Source organism: Rhea americana, unplaced genomic scaffold (assembly GCF_003343005.1).
Source record: "Rhea americana isolate MKP2758 unplaced genomic scaffold, rheAme1 scaffold_96, whole genome shotgun sequence".
Taxonomy (NCBI): domain Eukaryota; kingdom Metazoa; phylum Chordata; class Aves; order Rheiformes; family Rheidae; genus Rhea; species Rhea americana.
The window spans coordinates 424,842-440,221 of record NW_028187155.1 but is presented as its reverse complement, the minus strand read 5'-3'; the positions used below and the strand labels follow the sequence as shown (position 1 = coordinate 440,221).

General features: G+C 54.7%; 1 protein-coding gene across 3 annotated transcripts in view; it reads left to right on the top strand.

Annotated features, from left to right (window-relative positions):
* The window catches only part of DIS3L2 (DIS3 like 3'-5' exoribonuclease 2), a 202,211-nt gene extending 187,993 nt beyond the window's left edge, over positions 1-14,218 (top strand). For all 3 annotated transcript variants that reach the window (XM_085325058.1, XM_085325059.1, XM_085325060.1), the window contains exons 16-22: positions 1,983-2,166; positions 3,832-3,918; positions 8,587-8,734; positions 9,042-9,172; positions 9,430-9,534; positions 10,361-10,462; positions 13,659-14,218. In XM_085325058.1, coding sequence (XP_085181184.1) covers positions 1,983-2,166; positions 3,832-3,918; positions 8,587-8,734; positions 9,042-9,172; positions 9,430-9,534; positions 10,361-10,462; positions 13,659-13,757 — 856 coding nt within the window. In that variant the 3' untranslated portion in view covers positions 13,758-14,218. The remainder of the gene's footprint in view (positions 1-1,982; positions 2,167-3,831; positions 3,919-8,586; positions 8,735-9,041; positions 9,173-9,429; positions 9,535-10,360; positions 10,463-13,658) is intronic.
* The last annotated feature ends 1,162 nt before the right edge of the window (positions 14,219-15,380 follow it).

The window sequence follows — 15,380 nt, the reverse complement described above, 5'->3', positions numbered from 1 at the left end:
TTCGCCTACGCGTGCGTCTGCGTAGCCAGGGCTCGCGCTGGAAACGTCTCCCTTTATCTTTGCACCAAGACCAAAGGAGAGGCGCTGCCTTTCGCAGCCTGCCCGTTGCTGCGTCCTACCGTGAGCTGGCTGGGCGAGAGCTGGAGCTTTCCCCRCCACCACCCGGTCCGGGAGATGGGACCCGCCGGGCGCCGTTTGGAGCTCTGCATCTCCGACGCTGGGTGTCCCAGGGCAGAGGCAGCCTGGGTGCCCGGCGCCCTTGGGCCGTGCTGTCCTGCAGCCCCCGGTGCCGGGGGCCATAGAGGGACTGATGTTGCCATCTGCTGGCTTAGCCGCACAGGAGCAGCGAGCTCTGCGCTCAGCCTTTGGGAAACGGGCTGTCGTGAGCGCGCACGGACCCGGCCGCGTTCCCGCCGCCCTCGCCGCTGCCGTGCTGGGCCGCAGGCGSGTACCGCACCCTGCTCGCTGATCCACTCGTCTTCTAGTAGCATCCGCTGTTCGGCGGGTGTCGTAGGTGGCAGGATCGGTGGCCCGTTCCTGTCCCCTCTTCGGCTGCCCCGTTCCTCGCGCCTTTCCCCGCGCTGCCTCCGTGACGGTGTCCGTCCCGCCTTTCCCGCAGGTTTGAAGCCCTGACCTCTTTGGGGCAATACAGCCCCTGCCCTGGGAGCCTCCCTGAAGCTCTTCTTGATAACGCTCCTTCCTCATAAAGATGAACATTTCCACTGCTGATTACGACTGTCATGTGCTTATTCCTCCTCTGGGCTTGTCTTTAATTATTTCCTTTCTCTTTTGAGTTCTTGGCAAGCATTCCACGGCTGGGAATGCATCACTGCCATAGCAAGTACCTCGGGAACGCGGGGCCCTGCTCATCTCCCCGGCCAATCCGCCCGCTGACGGCCGTAGTGAGAGCTGCAGATTCCTGGTCTCTGTCCCAGGTGCCCCCGGCCAACCCCTAAAATTGCCACTTTCCGCACAGGAGCGGTGGGGCTGTGCCAGCGTAATTGGTGGCAGCTTGCTCCGGCATCGCTTGGAGCATGAGGTTACCTTTGTAACTCTATTATCTTTTTTGGCAATTAGCGCTAGTTAGGAGCCATGGGGAATACCCGCAGCAAGTAGCAGGAAGCCCAGTTAAGTGCATCTCGCTGCCTATCTAAGCCCAGTTAAACAGGTCTCCTGTGACACAGCCCTACAGCTGGTAGCATAACTCATAGTGCTCCAAAGATGATTTCTAGCATGGAGATTGCTTTTCTTTGCGGATAGCCTGGGAGCTTTCCGTTCAAAGGCTGTATGTTTAGAGGAGGAGGAAGAGTGCTCACCCCAGGCTGGGTTAGCCCAGCAGTCTCTGCGCAGCACAGCAGACTACAGGGGTGAGAAGCCGTGGAGAGTCCTGGCAGCACCGYGATCCCAGAGGCAGCCCCGCGGCGAGCCAAGTCGCTCGCCTTGCCTTGCCTTGCCGGGGGCCGCTCCGCATTTTGCTCTTGGAGGAAGCCAGCGCAAAGGCAGGGCTGTGCTGCTGGGCCTGACCACACATGTCGATCTCAGGATGGGGGAGCAAGTGAGACATTGTTTTCTCTGGCCCGGGAAGACAGCGGTGCGTGTTTGTTTTCCGTGCTATCTTTTGCACAGTGTTTGTTATGCTTGTCGAGCATTTCAGGAGATAAAATGACCTAAAAGGAGATTATTTTATCCTAAATTAAGCTGTCAGTTTATCCTTGACTTCTGCCTGGCTGCACTGGTAGGATGGCCTTCTCCAAGTCCATGGAGATACCTCAGCTAGAGAATAAGATTTGGGGCGAAGGGGAGCTGTGGCAGTCTCAGGTCCAGTCTTCTTTTATAACAGCAGCTTGAGGCTCCCTCCTGCGTAGTACTAGTTCCCATCACTACGTACTGGCAGGACTGGCCATTAGCGAATGCATCGCTTTGCTTCTCAGGGCACACCTCGCTCTGACTGGGGGGRCCGGGGGCGTTTTTCTCTGCTGCAGGTTGGTGGAAGAGTTCATGCTGCTCGCGAACATGGCCGTGGCCCATCAGATCTACCGCTCCTTCCCCGAGCAGGCCCTGCTGCGCCGCCACCCGCCGCCCCAGAGCAAGCTGCTCAATGACCTCGTGGAGTTCTGCGACCAAGTTGGCCTTGACATCGACTTCAGCAGCGCGGGGGCCCTGCACGTGAGTGCGCCGGGGACGTGGGGGTGAAGGGCRAGCAGTGATGTGCTCACAGCAGCGTGGGATTTATTCCCTGCCCGATATCCCCTGCTCTTTCTYGGATGAGGTCTGGGGGCAGCCGCAGAGGTAGGGAATGGTGGTGGTGAAGGAGCAGTCTGTCTCCCTCTAAGCTTTTATACTGATGTGGGGCACAGAGTGAACATGGTCCCTGAGTCAGCACAGAAGCTTTCAAGACTCAGAAGAGTGAAACTCTTCCCTCCCTTCTTAGCCTCTTAGGCAGAAAGAGCAGGAYGACTTGTAAGGCCTGCAGGAGCCAGGTCCTCCAGACTGGAAGGGCCAKTTGTTGGCTGTGCAGAAGCAGAGGGATACTCCTCAGGGCTTGTAAAACCATTGGACTTTCAAGGCACACGTGTGAGGGGTAGTGGAGAGGCTGCCATCTCTCCAACCCCTGCAGAACAGGTGGGAGAAAACTGCTGCTAAASAAAGGGAAGGAAAGAGAGAACCTAAAAGCCAGGCAGGGCCTTTGCGGCTTTCAGGACAAAGAGCAGCAGTGCAGTCRCCTCAGCCTCTGCCCAGGCAGGGCCCACAGGTAGTCCATACCAAAATGAAGCACCTTCCTTACCAGCRCTTGACCACCAGCACTGGGCAAGGRTAGTCCAGCCAGTTCTGGCCAGCTGTAATGTGCAAGAAACTTAGAGCAGGGTCTGGGAGACCTTGCAGGTGACCCAAGTTACTGCTCTTCCTGCGAAGCTGGGCAAGAGGAAGCATGTCCTAGGGCAGGGCGCTCCCTGGACACCCAGATTTTCTTTCCCTGCCTTTGCAGGAGGTCTTTGGCCAGTCACTTGCCCTGTACCGCAGGAAGAGCAGCCCTGAAGGAGCTGTTTCTGTCTGAGCTGCTGAAGCTCTCAGGGAGGGAAGGGTGCGGAATAGGGACTGGAAAAGGCTAGAGAGTAGTGCTGGGAAAGGTCAGACGCAGCCAGTGCAGGAGGTATCGAACCGATCCTCTGCTGAGTGTGTCCCAACACTGAACTCAAGCTGAACAGCACAGGTTCCAGGATTTTCTTTCCCCACTGCCACTGGACTGTGGATAATCCTCTGTTAATCCTATCCCCGCTGGCTCCCTCACACTGCTCCACCAGCTGGGACTGCTTTCCCTGCTTGCTGGCTGGGCTGAGGCTAAGTCAGCAGATGCAGGACTGTGCACTCAGCTTCTCTTCTGCACTTTGAACTCTCTCATCTCTTCCTTACTGCTAGCCCCAGGCAGTGACCTCTCATATCTGCATCTCCCTAGAGTCCTGTTAGTCCATGCACTGAAGCTCTCATTAGCTGGACAGGAGCCACGCACAGGACAGGAAGAGGGCTTACGGGTGCCTCTACATGCTGCACGTCTAGGGACAGAGCCAGCAGTCTCTGTGCCCTGTGCTCTCGCTGCGTTTGACCCTAGGAGGTGGGTCAGTGCTTGGCAGTGCTGTGTGTGCAATCTTGCCAGGGTGAGCTGGCTGCTGCAGCCAGAACTCAGCTCCACACGCACTTTCTGCACTTTTCAAGGGGATTTGCAGGGAAAAAGAGCAATTTGCTCTGACAGGCTGCCTATTTGTCCCAGTAAGGTCTGTCTGGGTCCCCTGGCCAGCACTGCTTGCCAACAATGAAATCTCTTTTCTCTTACAGAAAAGCTTAAATGAAACATTTGGTACTGACAGGTACTCTGCAGCCAGGAAAGAAGTGCTGACCAACATGTTCTCCAGGCCCATGCAGGTAAGGGTGGTGCTTTGCTGTCAGATGTGTCTGGTTGTAGCTACCTACKGTGACTCCCTCTTCACCCATGGACTCGCTCTGCGTTACTGTAACTGGTTGTTACATAAAGGGAGGGTGAATGGACACTGACCATGGTGTTGTGGGGCTCCCAGCAGCTCCCACCCAGTATTTCAACCCCATGATGAATTACCCATGCAGCAGAACTTTGCTGGATGAGCCTTCCCATCCCACTGCTATAAATACCAGGTGGGGTGTTTCACACTTGAAGTTGTGTACAGGATATGTTGGCAGACTCACAGGGACCCAGCCTGCTCCACAAGTAGCTGGTGACAAACTCCAGGGCTCTTGTTCTTGCCAGCTCCTCAAGGCATGGTATCCAAACTGGCCTCCTGTGCAAAGATGGAATAAGGAGTCAGGATGATGCAGGGTTGTTCAGGTCATAAAGCACAGTCTGGCCCTCAAGCTCATGCTCTTCAAACAGGGATGCTCTGGAAACCCTTAGTTTCCCTCTAGGCCAAGAGACCTTCTGTGAAAGTCTCTGTGATGGAGTCTTGTTGTGCTGCTCACACTGATTGCTGAGCTTGGTGCATCTGCAGCTCAGAAAACTTGTTTGGGTGCTTATCAACATCAAAAAAAGTTTTAATGAAACATCTGTGTTCCTGCATTTGCATTGGGGCACAACACAGCCTCTTCTGAGGGAAGTCCTACCCCACAGGGAGAAGGAGCATGTTCCTGAAATGGTCTCTCTGCTGTGACCTGCTTATCGCTGCAGGAATGAATTATCTTCCTAACATCGCTCATTTGACTGTCACTCTTCTAATTAGCTCATTTACTCCCTTTACTCATTAGCAGTTGCCTGAAGTCCTGCTGTACTTTTGTGGCTTAATGCTTGCAAGTGGATTTGGGGACAGAAGCCATGTGGTAAAATGTGTTCAGTTCAGTAGTGCTGCTTCCCAAAGAGCAGGCAGCATTCTCTGGAGTGGGCTGTGTTGCCCCGTGTAACGATTCTGTGTCCTGCTTTGGCTTGCCCTGGTCCCTTTTGTTTCCTCTTCCTTTTCTGAAGGAAGGTGCTGACAGGTGAATGCAGTGGGGACATACCATCATCAGAAGGTCAAGGTGCTCTTGTGTTCAAGTGTGCTGTGCTGAAGCAGTCCGCTCCTGCCTGGCCAACCTGCTRTCTGTGTACACTCATCATTGCAACCTTTGGACATAATGGGCCCGGTTTACCACTGAGCCCTTGTTGGCCCTGCAGGCCAGCCTGTCTCTAGGTGGCAAGTGACGTTTCCTTCAACATTTCCTGCAGGATAATGCTGATATGTGCGATGGGATACTCCTGTTGTTGAGAGTGGTGTGTGAACCAGAAGTTGTTGAAATCCATCTTGATCCTAGGATGAGCTTATGTAATTGGCCATTAGCTGAATCACTGCTTAGCTTGTAAATGAAGTTTCAGACTTGGCCAAAGACACCAGCCAGGTGAACACACACGCCCTCTCACCTGTAGGGTCATTTTCCAATGTGATCCAGCACACACATGCAGTAGTGTGTCTATATGACCTACAATTTATCTGGAAGGATCGCAGAGCTGCTGGAGTGCGAGACATCACAGTTGTTCCCTGCACTCTCTGTCCCCTGATCACACTCACTGCATGCCGGGCGAGCAAGTGACTGTCCACAACTTGCCAAAATCCTGAGCAGTTTAAATTCCCACCATTGTTCCTATTCCCACCGTTGTTCCTACTGCTAAATGCAGAGGACGGGTAGTGCAAACCCCTGTCAGTGCCCCTAGGAAAGGACAGAGAGCTACCAAGTGGAAAGAGCTTTCCCTGAGAGGAYGACTTTTTACTGTCTGCCACTGGTCCCAGTACAGACAGAGCAGATGGAAGAATCACCCCCGTCCTGCCCATCTGCCCGGGTGTTGTGGTCAGAGCACAGATCTGAGCTCTGGCAGCTGCAGAGCAAGGCCACGCACCAGGCTCCATGCCGGTGTCGAGGGCTGGGCTGTCGCTCTGACAGATGGTGTCGAGAGACTGTCTAGGCCCAGGGCGCTGCAGAATGACCCACATCCCTGCGCACATCTCAGGTCCCAGTTATAAAGCTTGTGTTTCAAGAGCAAGTTTGCAGACAAATCAGCCAAAACAAGCTGCCCCTAGCCATGCTCACACCAAGTGACCATCTTCCATTTTTGCTACATATTGGTGGCCAGGACATCAAGCCTCTTGGAGGAGGAAGGGGCTGGAGAGCAACTGGTAGAGCTACTGGTAATGCATGTCTGCAGAAGCGCCTGGATTGCTATGCCAGGAGTTTCGTAACAGATGAAGGAGCAGTGACATACCATTTTTCAGGGGCTCAGTCACTCGGGGATTCAGTCTGTCTGTAAGAGCAAAGTTGCCCCTGGTTAGCTGGGGCTAATTTATTTACAGGTTCCTTGCAGTTTTCCCAGGGACTGCAGCAGTCAGACCATGAGGATTTGACACCACTTGTCAATTGAAGCTGTTAATGAGAAAACAGGTGCTTTACATCAGGCTCATGTCACTGGTGCAATCATGGCAGCGAGGGCAGGTATCAGACAGGYGTCAGACTGGACTCCTTGCATTATGTAACCTTGCCACAGCCCAAGAAGTATTTTTGCAATGATAACCAAGCTGTTCACAAYCTTTGTGAGGGTCAAGAGCTGCCAACAGGGCATCAGAAAGGGTCCTGGACTCAAAAGCCGCTAAGTTTGGTCAGCACATCCATCCAGAAGAAGTTGCCCAGACAACAGCAAGCAGCATGGGACTTTTGACATGTTGGTAACTTGAAAGATGAGGGGTTGCCTTATGCTTCTGGACATAGAGGAAGGTATGAGCCCTTCCGTGTGGCTTTCTCTTCTAGGGGACTTTGATCTAAGCTAACTTTTCATCGTCAGACTTGCACGCTCTGCCATCAAGCCTGAATGCCCCTCTCTACCTGCCTGCCACTGCAGGGATCTTCCTTCACTAGCAAGGCATCCTTCTGCCCAGGAGCTTGGCTTAGGTACCCATAAACACCCCTGTGATGTTATACTTTCTGTTAAGCACAAGGCACTCATCTTCTCCTGCACCAGACTCCAAAGCAAGAAAGCCCAGTGCGGGGAGCTCGGTGTATCTCCCTGCRCAACCGCACAGAGCCTTGTTCAGTGGAAGCTGAGCTAATTGAGTGGAGATCATGCTTTGTGGAGTCCATCAGAAATAATTTAGTTCTGGGTTGTGGAAATTGGCAGCCGTCAGAGCTCCTATCCCAGCTCTTGGGTCTCACAATAAGGCTGGGACCAGTGCTGCTTTTTTTAACCTGCTCTGTTTACTTGCCCGGATCAGTACGTTGCTGCTCAGCAGGAGCTGGCTGTGCCGCTGGGCTGGAGAGCGGAGGAGACAGCTGCCCAAACCGTGGATCCCAGGACAGCTCTGTAATCAGAGCCAGCTACTCCTGTTGTTTTTAAATCTTTTGCTCTTATTTTTAAACGGGTTCATTCAATCGCCACTGTGCTGTGACCCCACGGCAACCCCCCTGACCTGCCCACCCTCCCCTCCCCTGCCCGCCTGGGCTCTGGCCGTTTTGTTTTCTCAGCCCTGAGGGCTGGTGTTTCACAGATGTAAAAATAAAAGCTGGAACATGTGTGATAACAGGGGTGGCGCAGCCAAGCGAGGTTCCCGTTGAAGAGGCTGCTGGGAAGCGCGGGGCTGGTACGGGCCGGGTGTTGATGTAGCTGGGTCGTCCAGCCACTCGGCTTCTCAGCTGCYGTTGCGGAAGGAGGCGGCGGGGATCACAGCGGGGCTGGCTCCTCCTCAGAGGCGAGCCGGGGAGCCGGCTCGTCCTGGCTGCCGGTGCTCTCCAAAGGAGGGACAAGGGGTGCGCAGAGCCTGCGGCCTCGCTCAGGATCAAAAAGGAGCCTGGCGCGGGGGCTGCTTTGGGAGCCTGCTTGTCAGGAGAGCGTTTGTCATCGTGGGCATGGGACAGGCTGGGCTCTCCCCCTCCCGTCTGCTCCTCTGCACGGGGCGGTTGCGTAGCAAATGGCCCCAAAACCAAAAGCAGGTTTAAGAGGCTGCTTAAACCCAAGCGTGATGTGAAAGTCAGTGCAGTCCTTGGGGCCACCGGAGCAAGCTCTGCCCAAGTACTGGGCACTGCGAGGGGAGCACTGGATATGCAGATCGAATGGCAGCTTGGCAGCCAGGAGCTCCCTGCAAACGGCTTCACCCGCTTCCCTGTTTACCTGGCTCCTGCAGCACTTGCCTTATGTCTATGCGGGCTGAACAGGGCAGTGGGTGAAGAACCATCAGCTGCTTGGCTTGGAGCAMCTGGGATCCCCTGTTAGCCCATGTTGCAGACACAGATCCATGCAGGCTTGTGCAGAGACCTGCTACCATCCCTCCATCTTGCTCTTCCAGAAAGGTATGGCAGAAGAGCTCAGCTGGGAGCATAAGGGTGAGCACACTTAACGTGCCATCAGAAAGGTAGGGCCAGCATCTCTTAGGGCAGAGGGAGAGAGGCCCTGCTGGGCAAGATTCATGCCATGGCTTGGGATAGGAAGACAAGTTCTCCCCAGCACTGTAAAACCCTACTGGGTCTCGCTGCCCAGCAGAGCAACTGCATGCGAGGATCCAGGAAGGTTTGGATCCATGCTCACACCCTTCCCTTGCTTCTCACCACATTCAGATGGCTCTGTACTTCTGCACTGGAGTCCTGGAGGATGAGACTCTCTTCCGCCACTATGCCCTCAACGTGCCCTTCTACACGCACTTCACCTCACCTATCCGCCGCTACGCGGATATCATCGTGCACCGACTCCTCTCTGCCTCGCTTGGTGAGTGCTGTGGGGCCACTCTGCACCATTTGTCCAGCACCCAGCACTGTGTGACAGCTCTGGGGGACAGTGAGGGGAAGAGGCAGCTCTATCTGGCACYGGCAGGACACCTGTGTTCTTGCCATGCCCACCACGGGTACAGGATGCTTGAAGTCTGCTTCCCACATGGGCAGCGCCTTGGCATAGTGGTGCCCTTGACCTGGCAGGGGGACAGGGGAGAGCTGGGCATCCAGGTCCAGGCTCCTGTGGGGCACCTCTGGAGTGAGAAGGAGGATGGGCCCTTCACTACTGCTTGTATCCCTCTCAGGTACCAGCTGCCCCATCAAGATGGAGAAGGACGCCATCCAGCAACAGGCAGACCACTGCAACGACCGGAAGATGGCCTCCAAGAGGGTGCAGGAGCTCAGTGCTGACCTCTTCTTTGCCATCTTTGTCAGAGTAAGAGCTGCGAATTCCCCAGAGTATCTCTGGGTTTCCTCATGAAGGCCCAGACTAGACCRTCACAGGGCAACAGCCCGTGAGGCTTCTTGGCTTCCCAGCTGGGCCTGGGAAAGGCAAACAGAGAAGGCACCCAGCCACCATCACCAGCGTAGTTCCAGGGAACCGGGGACATTGGTATAGTGCAGAGATAGGGCTCTCCATGGGAATGGCTTGATGTGGGGTGCTGCTGTAGTGACAGCACTGTCTCTTGGCAGGAGTGTGGTCCTCTGGAGTCAGAGGCCATGGTGATGGGTGTCCTGAACGAGGCCTTTGAYGTTCTGGTGCTGAAGTTTGGAGTGCAGAAGCGCATTTACTGCAATGTAAGTGTCTCACCCTAACTGCTTGCCTCACACGCCATCGCTGCCTCCCTGGAGATGGCTGCAGCAAAATCGGCAACAGCCTGGCTTGTCAGCAGGCAGGGGATGTCCTGGTGCTCTTCTGGGTGAGACCCACTGCCTCAGAGTTGCTCCTGAGCCAGACCAGCCAGAGGGGTGGGAACCAAGGGACAGACTGAGGGTGCTTCAGCCTCTGGGAACAGCATCCAGACAGAAACATCTCTGGTGGCTCTGCCTGGTGTTTCCCCAACCTGCCACCGGCAGAGCACGGGGAGCCGGAGAGATCTGGAGCAGCTTAGTCTCTGCGACCGGGTTCTCTCCACTATGTTTTGTGAGTTATCTAGTCTAGGTAAAAAGAAATAAAGGCAAGTTTGTGGGGACAGAGATCAACACAGATCTAAAGCAAAGAAAGGGAATGAAGCTGATTTTCATTTCMTTTAATCGCACAGTGTATCTAGGGCCGTGACAGCTCTATTGTAGGCCAGTATCTGCAGTTAGTGACAGCATCTTCTTTTAATAACCTGGTTATACAGCTGGCAATGACATCTTTAAACGGGACATATAGTGGGATGTACGGGCAGTTTGTGTATCACAGGAGCCCCTGATTTACGTGTTCAGCTCAGACTCACAGGCTGCTGCACCCTGGCTGCTACAGAGCTTCAGAAGACTCTATACAGGGTGCTGGGCAAAAGCAACGTCATTCTCATCTGCAATCAAAGTTGGGGAGAGGGGGGTGGAGGGATGCTGCTGGGGGAGCAGGGCAGGGGGTGCCAGGGGCACAGGCTGTTCCCAACGCACTCCCTGCCCGCAGGCACTGCCCTTGCTGGGCTTCCAGTTCCAGAAGGTGGGGAGGAAGCCAGAGCTGACACTCATGTGGGAGCCTGAGAGGCCGGAGCAGGAGCCTGTGTCCCAGGTAAGGACACGGGAAGGGCTCACAGCACTGGGGGCAGGGGTGGGGGCTGCGTCCCACACCTGGATCCCATGCTCTCTACAAGGCCAGATCCGGGAGGCCTGATCACGTCCCAGGCTGTGGGGTCCGACTGCCTCTCCCCGGCAAGCCTGGCCTTGGCTTTTCCTCTCCCAGCAGGGCTTACACCCATCTCTGCTCCATCCCATGGTTGGCCTCTGCCTGACCTCTCAGTGGCCTTCAGACTCTGCCTTACCTGCTGTGTGCACTGCCTCCCAATTTAGTTTCCCTCATGAATTTAATTAACATGCTGTTTACTTCCCTCTTCCAGATTATCAATTAAGATGTTAAATAAGATCAGGCCTAAGGCAGCTCCTGTCTACACCCTTCCACCTATTCTGGCATTTCTTTCCCCGCCTTGGTGGCATGGCCCTTCCATCCATGTGACARAGCCCAGGCCCAATTAGGAGGAATTTTTTAAGTCAAACTTCCTGAGTTGCAGTGTCAAATGGTTTAACATCATCTAGATATCTCTCTCCTGTGTCCCTTTCATCTATTAACTCGGTAACTCAGTAAAAGGGAGCAATCACATTTGTCTGGCTTGATTAAGTGGTGCCTCATTGCCGGCTTTTGTCTGGTGTTGCTGTAAAATCACAGCTATGTTGATTACTGGTGATCTCTGCCTGGTGCCTGTGGGGACAGGAGGTTTCAGTCGAAACCACTCCCTGCAYGGATCCATGCTCTGGGTGGCTCTGGGTTTGAACACCATCTCCTGTGCCCAGCAAAACCCGTCCTTGCTTCTAGTTATGGTTGTAGACCAGCCCGTACAGAGCCAGGTGTCAGCTCTGACCAGACCCGCAGGCTTTCCATGCAGGGCTAGATGAAAGGGACTCCTGATACAGGGCTAAGCTAACTCCTCCAGCTGATGTGACGCATGTCCTGGGAAATTCCATCCTTTCCAAAGGAGATCCAAAGRGGGTCAGAGTCAGCAGAGCTCATCAGCTATGGAAGGCCTTTCTGCAGGATTGGCCTCCCTTTGGAGCTGAGCTTTCCTTTCTAATCTTGCTTGGCTCAGGGAAGCCCCCTGGACTTATCCTGAAGCAGCTTTGGTTCTTCCTTTCCTGCAGGAGCTGGTATCACATACACTCTAGCAGGGACCTACATGAAAAATAATGCCCCAGCATGAGCAGRACCCATTTTGGTTAAGTAAAAATTTGGCAATGGAGGAAACTCCTCCATGAATCCTCCACACCTCCTAAGAAAACACTGGAGCCCTCTCCTGGGAGCATGCTCTGAGCTGTCCTCCAAACCAGCAGATCCCTGAGTCAATAAATGTCCGACTCCAGGACCAGCCAGACCCTCTTGAGAGTTGTGCTGAACCAGCAAGAAATGTTACTCTGACATTGCGTGGTGCAGAGCACCCCTTATCCCCACCTGGCCCCCGCGCTTGGCATCTGCTTCCCAGTTCAGCTGAATTCATCCAGCAGCGGGAACATCTGGGAAGGCTGTTTGTGGAAAGCCATGCAGCATGCCAAGGTCTGGGCTGGCCAGCGCTGCTGCAGAGAGATGTGCCCTGCCCCACACATTACCCCCCCACACCCCATCCCTCCCCAGCTCCAGGATGTCGTCAGGACATTAGCAATCATTACTCAGGACTTGAATATGAAGTGGATCTTAAGAGTCAACTGGTCTGATGTGGGATCAGGCAATTCCCTGGCAGTTCAGTGAAAGGATGAGGCAGGATCCCTGCAGGAGACCTGTGGTGAAGGCATGGTCGCCATTGGACGCCCCCAGACATGGGGGGCTGCCCCAAGGCCACAGCCCCTGTGCACATGCTGGGGCAGACAGGGTCCTGGTTCAGTTCAAAATGCCCAACCTGGCGGCTATCTCGGGAGCTGTCTGCGGAAGGGTTCCCCTCTAGTTTGCTTGTTACTGTCCACTTTGATACATTTAAGTCTCAATGAGATTATCCTGCTCTGAATGGTTCATCTGGAATGGCAGGGGCTAGATGAGCTGGGAGGAGTTGGGTGACTAGGTTGCCCTGGGTGGCTCCACACCAGCTCCTCCTCCAATACAGCCCTGAGCAGATGGCCCCACTGGAGTGCCACTGCAGAGCAGGACTTGGGGACATGGTCCTGGATAGCACAGATATCAAGAAAAGAGGCTGATCTTGCAAATGTCAAGCTATGGTTCTGCGGCAGTCAGCATGGCTTATTCGTAGCCACATRCCTGCCAGAGTTTGGGATGTAAATRAGCAGGTGCTCCCGAAGGGAGTGGTGACACTGCTGAGACGAGCTGGGCTGGCTGGGGTGCGGCTGCTGCKTTTTCCCTCTCTGGATGGAGATAATCCTATGACCTCTGCAGAAGGGGCTGCAAGCAGCCCCTTCTTGATGTCCCAGCCAGCCCATTAACTGTTGTGAGTAGATCTGATCGATGCTTTTGGTTTCTAATCTGCACAATTGCATGCATAGATTGATTCAGAGGCCAGGAGAGGCAGTGGCAGGCAGCAGTGCATTCCTGAGCAGGGGGAATTGATTTTCTGGAGTCTTTATTCCCTTGTGTCTCATCCAATATGCTCCCTGCCTAGGTCCCTTCTCGCTATACAGTCAAGAGAGGTCATTACCTCATTGTGGGGATGCTGAGAAAATGCCTAAGATCATTTGGAAAACCCTTGTCACTGCTGCTCTCCTTTGGCACTTTGCCAAGTTACTTTATTAAATTATGTTCTGCATTTTCTGGATGGAAGTGAGATGGGCTTTAGGGGAGACTTGCACCTAAAGCCAAGGACGCAATCACCCATACTCCTTCTGTGACCATGCACAGAACAAGATCAGGGGCCTGATCGGGCTGGTGTAAGTGTGGATGTAGTTTGTGAGGCTCATTTCAGTCGATTTGGGTTCCCTGGTCAGATTGGTGGCACAGGCCAGGCATGGCTGGATCTGTCCTGCGATGTCACCCTTGAAGATGCTGTACAGGCAAACAGGGGCCACAGTGGTGCAGACCTGCTCTGGCCCCAGCCCTATGAGCACCCTCCATCTCAACAGAGCTGTTTTAAGCTGTCCTGCCCCCTTGTCCCGGTCTTTGGGGGATGTTGCGGCAGAGGCAACAAAAGCCAGCGTGGCTCTAACCAAGCCCTGGGTTGGTGGCAGCCCACCTGAGAAACCCCCTCCTCTCTCTCTCTCGCTCTTTGCTTCCACTGAAGGTGATCACCATTTTCACGCTGGTGGAGGTCGTGCTGAAGTCRGATGGTGTCCCGCTCAAGTACAGCGCCGTGATCAAGAGACCGGGCTCAGAGAAGTGAGTGCGTCTGGCCTCCACTTGCTCCCTGCTGCCAACAGTTTGCAACCAACCAGGCCTTAAACRCCGCAGTGACACCCATGGGGGACGGAGAGGACTGACAAAGAGTTCAGGGGTTTGATTTTTAAACCAATGTCATTTTATTTCTGGTTTGGATTTTAACTCAGCTTGTCAGACTGGGGGCAGGGCTCAGGGCCTGAMCCTCCCCCCGGACAGAGCATTTCTACTCTCAGATATTTTTAGCTTTATGGTTTTTTGGTTCTTTTGCTTTTTAAGGCAATGGGTGAGAATCCCTTGCCACCTTGGGTGCCTGTGGTGAGGGCTGAGCAAGAACAGAGAAGGGTTGCTACGCTTTAGGCTYGGCTCCACGTTCCTGGATGAGCTGACGTCGGAGGAGGCCGAGGGGCCGTGCAAGAGGGTTTYGTGCTGGGTTATGTATCATGTAATAAAAGCCAGGTCAGCAGCCGYGTGGGGGACTGCGTGCAGGTTTTATTTTGTCTCATCCACATTCTCCAGCCAGAAATCAGAGCAATAACTCATGTCCCGGGCAGCCCTGCGCCTTCCCCTCCTTGCCGCTGCCCAGGCGGTTGTGAAATCCAGGCCGCGTCGCCCGCCCTCCCCCAGCCCCGTATTTGCTAGGCTGGAGGGTGACTGGTGTTTGTGTGTGTGTTGGGGGGGGGGATCAGGTAGAGGTGTGCTCCTGACTCGTGCTCCAGCAGCTAATCCCTTAGTCTGATCCTTCACTAGGAGCCTCTGGGTGTCTGCTGCAGCCACTCACACCCCGGCCTCCASCCTGATCCCGCTCAGGGACCCTCCTGCCGGAGCTGCACTCTGCCTGCTGTGGAGAGGGCCTGTTCTGGCATTCGTGCACAGATCGTCCTGGGACACTGAAAAACACAAGCCAYGTCCTCGCTTCTCTCTTCCACTCAAGAGAGCAAGTGTCCAGCCCCCTCACCTGGGACCGTTCCCTACTGCCTGTCCCTGTGTCCTCTGTCAGCTCTGTCCCATGCCAGACCTCACGCCCAGCTGTCACCAGAGCTGATGCTCACCATGGTCAGGGGCTGGCACTGGGCTGCAGGATGGGCACGTGGGTAAGAGGAGACCAAGTCCTTCCCAACAAGCAAGAACTCTTTGACTCCCTTCAGTTTTTCGCTTTCTTCCTGCCTCAAGGACCTCCTGGCAGATGTCCATGCCAACTTGGCCTGTGTTTAAGGCAGCCTGGAAACATGGTGGTGTGGAGCAGGCTGGGCTCTCCTTCTGTGGAGGTGAGGATCCAGCTGCTTTCAGGGTGCTCAAGGCAGCCTGGTGAGCTGTAGTCATGTCCGGTGGGGCTGACCCTTCACAGATTGCTTAGCTCTGCTGTCAGGATATCCCTGGAGACAAAGCACTCGCTGCCTTGCTTCATCATCCCTGCAGGGCCAAGCAATTGTGCGCGAGGCCTGAGGAGGGATTGATTTCTGGCATGAGAGGGTGGATCCGTCATGCCAGGCAGGGAGAGGAACCCAGGGGGGCTGCTTCACTCTGGCTTGTTCATGGTGACAAATGTGGCCTCAGCATGGATGCATCTGAATGCTGCCCTTTGCAGCAATGGGGAACTGCCCAAACCAGACTGCCCTGCTCRGGAACA